We start from the raw sequence: 8,776 nt of genomic DNA on the forward strand, positions 1-8,776 counted from the left end.
TGATCCTCGAAATCTCAATCAAGTTGGGTCACATGTAGAAGAAGTTCAATATGTTGACTAAAAGCCCAACGACTCTTTGGAAGATATGAGACGTGTTGGTGATGAAAGATAGATTGTTATGGAAACTGAATCTCGTTTCAACGAGGATCAGAACACATCAAATACAGAATCCGCTAACTCTGTTGCCCAAGAGGATTCTCCAAAAAAGTCATATGCATCAATCGCCACTTCAGAAAGAAGAAAGGGCCATCAAAATTCTAGGTACCCACAAATACTTCCAGAATGTCTCCTCCAAAGGCTGTAAAACAGTTGGTTGCTGTAGTAGCACAAACTGCAGCTCTTGAAGCATCAAATACTATATCACCTGGAGGAATTAATGAACCTGAAACTAATGATACGGAACATGAATGTATAATTTCTTTGAAACTAGCCTGAAATATACTCATTACTTCCTATGCCATTTTTTCTACAATATAGATGTGTCCATCACAGGATGGATGTAATGAGTTTATTTCAGACAGGCTTCAAGATATTGTACCTTCATCTTCAGCATAATTAGCTTCAGGCACATCAATTCCACTAGGGATAGTAGGATTTGATGCTTCAGGAGCTGCAGTTTTTCCTACTGCAGCAACCATCTGCTTTACAGCCTTCGGAGGAGCCATTCTTGAAGTATTGGTGGGTGCATAGATTTTGGTTGTCCGTTTCTTTGTTTGTGAACTGACAATTGATGCATATGACTTCTTTGGAGCATCCTCCTGGGCAACAGAATTAGTTGATTAGTTGTTCTCTTGATATGTCTGAATTTGGTATACTACTTTAAGTTTTTCCAAGTTTATCTTTCGAATTAGAATTTCTATTTCTTGTTAAATCAGAAAATTGTGTTAACGAGATCAGAGACATGTTGGTGATGAAAGATAAATTGTTGTGGAAACTGAATCTCGTTTCAACGAGGATCAGAACCCAACAAATACAGAATCCGCTAATTCTGTTGCCCAAGAGGATTCTCTAATGAAGTCATATGCATCAATCGTCACTTCAGAAAGAAGAAAGGGCCATCCAAATTCTAGGTACCCACAAATACTTTAAGAATGTCTCCTCCAAAGGCTGTAAATACTTTTAGAATGTCTCCTCCATATCCCTTTCTCTTACTCTTAAAGTTTGCTGGAATTCCTACAATTGTATAACAACTTTCTCTTGTGTGACCTTTGTAACCACAATGATCACACACTAGTCGCATCCTCCTACCGTGTGAATTCTGACCCTGAGTCTTCTTAGTTGGAAAATTGTTGTTCACCTGATTATTGAAATTATGTGGTTGAGCACTTCTTCCTGCCATCATTGTGAGAGGTTCTTTACCTCATTCTGTTTGTCCTAGCCTCCTTTGACTTTCTTCCTGTATAGCCATTGCATAAGCTTGGTTTACACTTGGAACAAATGGACTCAACAAAATAGAACTCCTCATTTGAGCATAACTCTCATTCAAACCTATGAAAAACTGCAATAACCTTTGCTTTTTGACATGTTCAACATGTGAGCTTGACTCAACACAATCACAAGACGGAGAAGGTACCATTACATCCGTCTCATCCCATACATCTCTCATTTTGGAATAATAAGCTGTCACAGAATCAGTTCCTTGTAATAATATAATAATCTCTTTCCATAGGTGAAAAATCCTTGTCAAATTTGATTTATCAAACCTTTCCATGAAGTCATTCCAGATCTTCTTCGAACTAGAAGCATATACTATGCTAGTCATCAACTCAGGTGCAACTGCTGCACTTATCCAGGATAAAACAACTGCATCACATCATTCCCATCTGACTGCCAGATCTCCCTTGTACAAGCTCTTAACACATGTGCCGTCAACAAATCCACGTTTGTTTTTGGCTAGTAGTGCTAATCGCATAGATCTGCTCCACACACCATAATTCTCTGGTCCTATGAGCTTCTAAGGAATCAAGGCAACACCAGGTGTGTCTAATGCTTGAAGATGAAGTGGATGATTGTGATTCGTCTTTGGATTATCTTCTACCTCTAAACTCTGTGATTCCACCATTGTCACAGCTTCAACAATTGCAGAAATTACAAATTCAAAACTTAAGGAATCCTTTGATCAAAGCTCTGATACCATATAGAATTTGTGAACTCTTACGAAGAAGAAAGAAAATACAGAAACAGAGATCTAGGAAGAATCTAGAAGCAAGCTACATTACAATTTCTATTATGAATTTTTCATCGTATATTTTTACTTCAGCATCTCTATATATAGAGAATTATATTTGTTGTTAGTTTGTTATCAACTAACTTTACAACTAACAATGATAGCATAAAAGAATCATAACAGAAAAATGGAAAGCATGTGGCTCTAACTAACATTTGAACTGACCAATCATAATACTACACCTCATCATATCTATATTTCAATACTTATTAAATATGATAATTATGTGTTAATGAAAGGATGGAAAGCCTGTGCAAGTCGGACCTTATGGAAAATGAGTTATTAAAAAAATAATTATAATTTAATTTATATAATTGACTTCAAATAGAATTTGTCATAGTTTTTTAATTTCGAGTTCATGACAACGGATTGATGAGTGCTCTATCTTTCATTAATAAAATGAAGGATTAAAATTTTATTTATAGTGTTTTCTCCTATTTTTTGCGTGATGGTCTAAACAATTTATATTTATCCCTGATTTTCTGTATATTTTGTTAGGAACTTCATCTATCATAAATTCAAAGCAAGAATTTCACTATGTAACTAATATGGTTATGTATAATAAGTTTTTTTTAGAAACAATTAATTTGCGCAATTTTGGGCCTTTAAACTAATTCATTAAATTCCATATCATTTTTCCAAAAAATTTTACTTGTCTATCGACATGTGAGAGAGGAGATGAGTAACGTGTGAAATGAATATTACCAACCTATATCATCTATCTCGCCTCATCTAAATATTATAAAAATATCATTAATAATACTTTAAAAAATTCTCATAGACAAAGTGAATACTGATTAAATCAGAAATGTCAATTTTAAACTTATGCAATCTCCAAGTACACGATCTCATAGCCAAGTCTAAAGTATAGCTTGAATCACTAAAAAAATACAACATTAAAATCTAAATTTTTATTTTTCTTTATTTGTGTTAGGGTTTTTTTGTTAACTGCTTTTGAATTTTCTAAGTTAATCTATCAATTATATAGTAATACATATATTATTAGCTACGTTATATTGGGTTGCTATTTTTGATGGACAAATATACGGATGACTTTTCTAGGTTTTTGAGCCCAAATGTAATTTTGGGTTTAAGGGTAAATTTACATGTGCGGTTTAGGTTTTAGGGATGAATTAATTGACAAATTTGATCCTCTTCTTTAATTGTGATGTGAATTTCATAATTTCTTGATCCCTTATTCAAAAAATAGATGTAATTATGAATGTGTATGGCAATTTTATGGAGTTTTAGGCCTCCATGGCAAAAATAGATTCTCCACAGCCTCAAGCCATGAAAGAGAGACCAGAAAAACCTAGTTATGCATCTATTCCTAATCCATTAACTTGCATTCAAAAATCTGATGGAAAACTTCCAATAAATTTAAAACCTGTGATATATGTTCATGGCGAACCAACAGTGAGTTTAAGCTTTTCGGATTTGGAATTGTATATCGAAGGAGAGAACTTGCAATATACTTTTGTTCCTAAGTTTTCTTATGGGAGACCTGATATGATTGGTCTCAGAAAGGTTATTGCACGACACTTCGAAATCAAATAAGATTGCAATTTGGGACTACTGGACCATCGTCATGTTTTGGTGATATTATCAAACCGGTAAAACTTTGTGGAGGTGTATTCTAGGGTAGTATCATTCATCGCATTAAAATAAAAAGGTGTGAGTAATCAATAACAATGTCGAACCCAACATTGGACACCATGGTTTAATCCAAAAGAGGAGACACCAATTGCTTTTCTTGTCAAGCCTTGTTTTCACAAGCATCAGCCGCTGGTACACCCCTACAAGTTGATAAGGCAACAACTAGTAAGTCAAGGCCTAGTGCAGCTACGGTAAAGGTGGAGGTCAATCTATTATCATCTCTTCTGGGTAGAGAATCATACTCCTTCATCTAGTAGGAGTAAGTAAATCCCTCAAGCACTCAAATTTGTGCCTACAAGTAAGACAAATGCATCTATGGCAGTCTTAGATATTTTATCTAATTTGAGTGCTACAAAAGTAATCTTAGATAATAAGTATTTCCTTCCTAACTTGGGCTGTGACATATCTGATGGGAATGATGAAGATGATATGTTGGGATGGTAAGGTGAGTGGGAAATTTGTTCCAAGGCACCTACCGTGCGACTGGCAAAGCAAAATCATATGACAGTGATAACAACTTTATCAAGATCCTACAAATCCAACAAGAAGTGATGAACTATAAATCATTCTTTGAAAAGTTTGAAAAAGAAGATAAGAAGAAAATACTTTAGATATACTTCTAACGGGCAAACAACTTTTTTTTAGTTCATACATATATCAACTGAAGTTTTAGTTGGATAGCTCATCTTTATTCCTAGCTTTTATATTCTTGCATTACTTAAGCATCCTCATTTGTAATATCATCATAGTGAGAATTATAAACTTGGTGATGATCATAGAATATCTAGTTTTCTCTAGTTCTTATTTTCTCCATGCTTGTTAATTAGTACAGACTTGTTATCTCATTAGCAATAGTAAGGTAAGGCCTAGACCCACTTGCTTGGACTTATCCCTATTGATATTTTTTTATTTTCAATAAAAGGCCGCTAGACGCTCTCACTAGTGGTAAATTTAGTTTAACAAAAAAAGGCAATTGTAAACTGCAAACCCAAAAATCCCATAATGAATCACTTTCTGATAATTTTGTATTTTGAGTATCCTAAATTTGTGTATGATGAAACGTGCCTTTAATGTCAAGAGGTATTTAAAAACAGAATAATTCATATTCAGGGTCAAAGCAAAATTGATTATCCAAATCGATAATTTGGTTATTGGGTCAATGGCTCGGGTTAATGGGTTAACAGTTCGAGTTTAGTATACTATAAACTTCTTATGGGTTTATCGATTCGTGTCTCGGTTTGATCATATTTCTTATTGGGTGCCTAATAACCCGATACGAAATTCAATTAATTGCATTTATATCACTTAAGGTCTTAGGCACTCTTAGCCTTTAGGGTTTATACTTTAGACTTCAGACACTTTATAGTAACTTCATAGTTGACACTCATCATATTCCATATAGAGTTAATTACGTAATATTGTATTTAAACTAATAACACAACACAATACAACAGGCTACAACAATTCAAACAGTGTGTTACTGTTGGTTGACCACCATTAGTTTGATGGGATGCTAATCACTAGCAACTACAATCTCTACCTACCATAATTCTCTTAATAAACTGAAAATATGGTACAGTGCTACACGAAATCAGATATGAGAAAGAAATCACCAAAAATGTGGCATGGTGCTATAAAAATCGATTATGAGCGAGTATCACCAGAAAGATACGTAGTTACCTAACTTTTGCTTATATAATTGTTGGATAGACGTCTAACATCTCGTAACTAGAATTAAATAAGAATAATTTAAGAAGCCAAAAATAAGTATTTTTGAAAATAAGTAAGGAAACCTGGAAAATTTCCAGCGAGTTTTGGTCATTTTCAAATGGCCCTAACTTCCATCTCAAAAGAAGTTTGGCTGAGTTCTTTATATGGTTTGGAATACCTTGAGAGATATTTCCAACGCTGCCGAGTTTGCACAACTCCGATGTCGTATGAGGGAGAAATGTCTTTTGAAAGTTGGGTTATTGGACTGAGGAAAGTCCAATCAAAATTTTAGTAAAGGCAAAGTTGTCTTTTAACCCTAGTATTTCCTAATTTTTTAAGGTTATATTAGGGGTGAAAACAAGTCCCAAATAAGTTTTTCATTATTTAAGAATGCTTAGGGTTTGGGAGAAAATGAGAAAAGAATATGAAGACCAAGAATCATCCATGAACGCTAAGATCATTGCGTGGATTTCGTCGGGGATGATCTCTATCAAGGTATGTGAGATCATTAGGTGTTGGTTCCTTTCACCCACCCTACAACTTGATTCAATAAAACAATTTAGAGTCATTTTTAAAAAAAATCTTGAAGTTCTTGATGAAAAGTTGTGAAGTTCTTGTTGATTGAATTGTAGAATCTCTAGTAATTTTGATTAATGTTTCTGTACTGTTTTCGGGTCTAAACTATTGGTTTATGAGTTAATTAGGGATCCTAAGTGTTTGGGGAGGGATTCATGGGATTTTGGGAGGTTTACATATGAAAAATGAAGAATAAAAGTCGAAGGTCCTGTCAGACACCCCTTGGGGCGCTGCGCCTGCCATAGCGCCTAAAGGAAAGCTCTGTCTGACAAGCCCTAGCGCAGAGCGCAAGCCATAGTGCCCCCGACCAAGGTCTGTCCAATAAGCCCTGGCTCTCCACACCTCTCAGAGAGCCAATAACCCCTGGAGACCCCGTTCTTTCCCTATCTTTTCGTAATAGTTCCTAAGTGATGTACCCTTCATTCCTAGTTGATTTCAACACTCTAGATTACATCTAAACATCATGAAATCATCCATAAATATGATATCATGATCCTTGAATCCATAATCCAAATTCAAGGGAAGTTAGAACCAAAGTCAAGAAAGTAAGAAGTTAAGTCTAAAGTTATAAAGTGAGTAAGAGTAAAATTTTCAAAGCTCTTAGAACCTTACTTAAATGTTTTTAATTTGTTTTAAGGCTCAAGTTCGAGTAAATGAAAAGAGTAAAGGTTGAGTTCATTCCTCTAAAGTTATAAAGGGGACTAAGTATTCCCTAAAGGCTGATAAATGTTTTTACATTTAAGTTAAAAGGAAACTAATAAGTTTCAAAAGAGTTTTAAACTAAAGAGGGGAACATTGTTTCCAAAAGGAGCTCTTTAAGCTAAAGGGTTCAGTAAATTATCTCAACCAAAAGGAAGGAAGTTTTATTAAAACTATGAGCTAAATTACATTTTCGGAGTAATATTGAGCACTGATGTGGGAATGAGAGTTCTGATAAATCAACTCCCCATGTAAACCATGTAGCATCATGGGTATTAACGTGTCATTCTTTTTAGATGATCACTTAAGGTTAGCTGGTGGATCCACTAGGTAGAGGATGTTTCATGCAACGACAAAGTATGGAACAGTTCTGGCAGCGTGGGCAAGACGTTGTATCACCACTTAGGCTCATAGAGGTGGTTGTCGGTTAGAGAAATTCCCGCGGGAACTATATTACTTTCATATATAAGTAAAGCTGAGTTTGTTATCGTTATATCTTTAATGAACTAAGATATACACTATTTTATCAATTTCACATAAATATGCATTGCATATGTCGTTACTGCTTTATATTGAGTTTTTATCTTATTAGTTAAGTAGATCCAAGGTAAATTCATGCTTACTCCATTTCAAACTTTATAGTTGTGTTTAGCACTCCAACTCGCATACTTGTACATTCAATGTACTAATGTCAGTTGACCTGCATTGTTTTTATAATGTAGATGCAGGTAATCAGGATCAACATACAACGCTTCGTTGATCCAGATTGAGTTCTAGAGTTAGTGGTGAGTCTCTTTTCATTCCAGAGGACATATTTTTCATTGCTTTACTATTTAGATCTAGGATATTGTGAGATCTATCCCAACATCCCTCTTCAGTCAATTTAGAGGCTTTGAAGACTGTGAGTAGTTCAGTTTTGAGTTATATTACTTGCTGAGACTTAAGTGCCATTTTGGACAGATTAATTTATGAAGTATTTTATTTTAAATATGTTTTATTCTTGTTGAAGTTGAGTTTAGATTTCCACTTAGTTGAGTAAGTCAGGCCGAGGGTTCGTTTGGGGGCCAGAAATGGTCTTCGAGTGTCTGCCACATCCAGGGTGTAGGCTCCAGGCGTGACAAGACAAGCAACAATGTATGAGTAATAGTCACCCATTTACAGCAGAAGCTCTTCGATTCTTTAGAAAGATTGAAGAGGCTATGATATCATATGAACAAGAGAAAAACCTTGAGTAATGGAAGGTGAAAATTGGAGCTGAAGGGTTAAAATGGAACAAGGTTGAGTTGGAATGTCAAAATAATATTTAATGACAAGTTTAAGGGTCTGCATATATGTTTGGCCATTTTTATTCCTTTAGAATGAAGAATTTTATCTCCTTAGAAGATTACAAGAAAACTATGTATGTCAAATTATTTAACATGGTAAATACAATTAAAGAAAATAATATACAAATATAATGTGTAATTAACTACATATGGTAGGTAGAGATTCTATTCGATGGTAACTAATAATATATATAAAGAGAGAGAGGAATACACCTAGATTCAATGTATTTAGAATAAATTAGACCTAATTTTGAATCATGTATATATGAGATACATGTAATTACACGCGGCAAATACTTGTATCGAGAGACCAAAATTAGACACAATTATAATTTCAAAAACTCATGAAAAAGACATTTATTAAGCTCTATACAAATTAAATTTCCAGTATTACCCTATTAAATTCAGTAATATTCAAAGGAGAAACTATAGAATAATATAACATTTAATCAATTTGACCAATAAAACAAAGTAACAAAGACATTTATAACTGACATGTGTCACTCACTATTAAGCGGTTATCTCTTGGAATCAATTTCCAAGGTCCTTCCTAAATCACGTGGTAATATTATTCCAAAAACAA

The 8,776-nt window shown here is 34.2% G+C and overlaps 1 protein-coding gene across 1 annotated transcript; it reads right to left on the reverse strand.

The window, feature by feature from the left end:
* Positions 1-1,360: 1,360 nt before the first annotated feature.
* On the reverse strand, positions 1,361-2,062 carry LOC138342041 (uncharacterized). Its single transcript, XM_069294223.1, has 2 exons — positions 1,975-2,062; positions 1,361-1,803 (listed from the first exon to the last, which is right to left on the reverse strand). The coding sequence occupies exons 1-2, from the start codon at positions 2,060-2,062 to the stop codon at positions 1,361-1,363; spliced, it is 531 nt and encodes a 176-aa protein (XP_069150324.1).
* Between the last annotated feature and the right edge of the window lie 6,714 nt (positions 2,063-8,776).

The sequence above is a fragment of the Solanum lycopersicum genome, chromosome 2 (assembly GCF_036512215.1).
Source record: "Solanum lycopersicum chromosome 2, SLM_r2.1".
NCBI classification, from domain to species: domain Eukaryota; kingdom Viridiplantae; phylum Streptophyta; class Magnoliopsida; order Solanales; family Solanaceae; genus Solanum; species Solanum lycopersicum.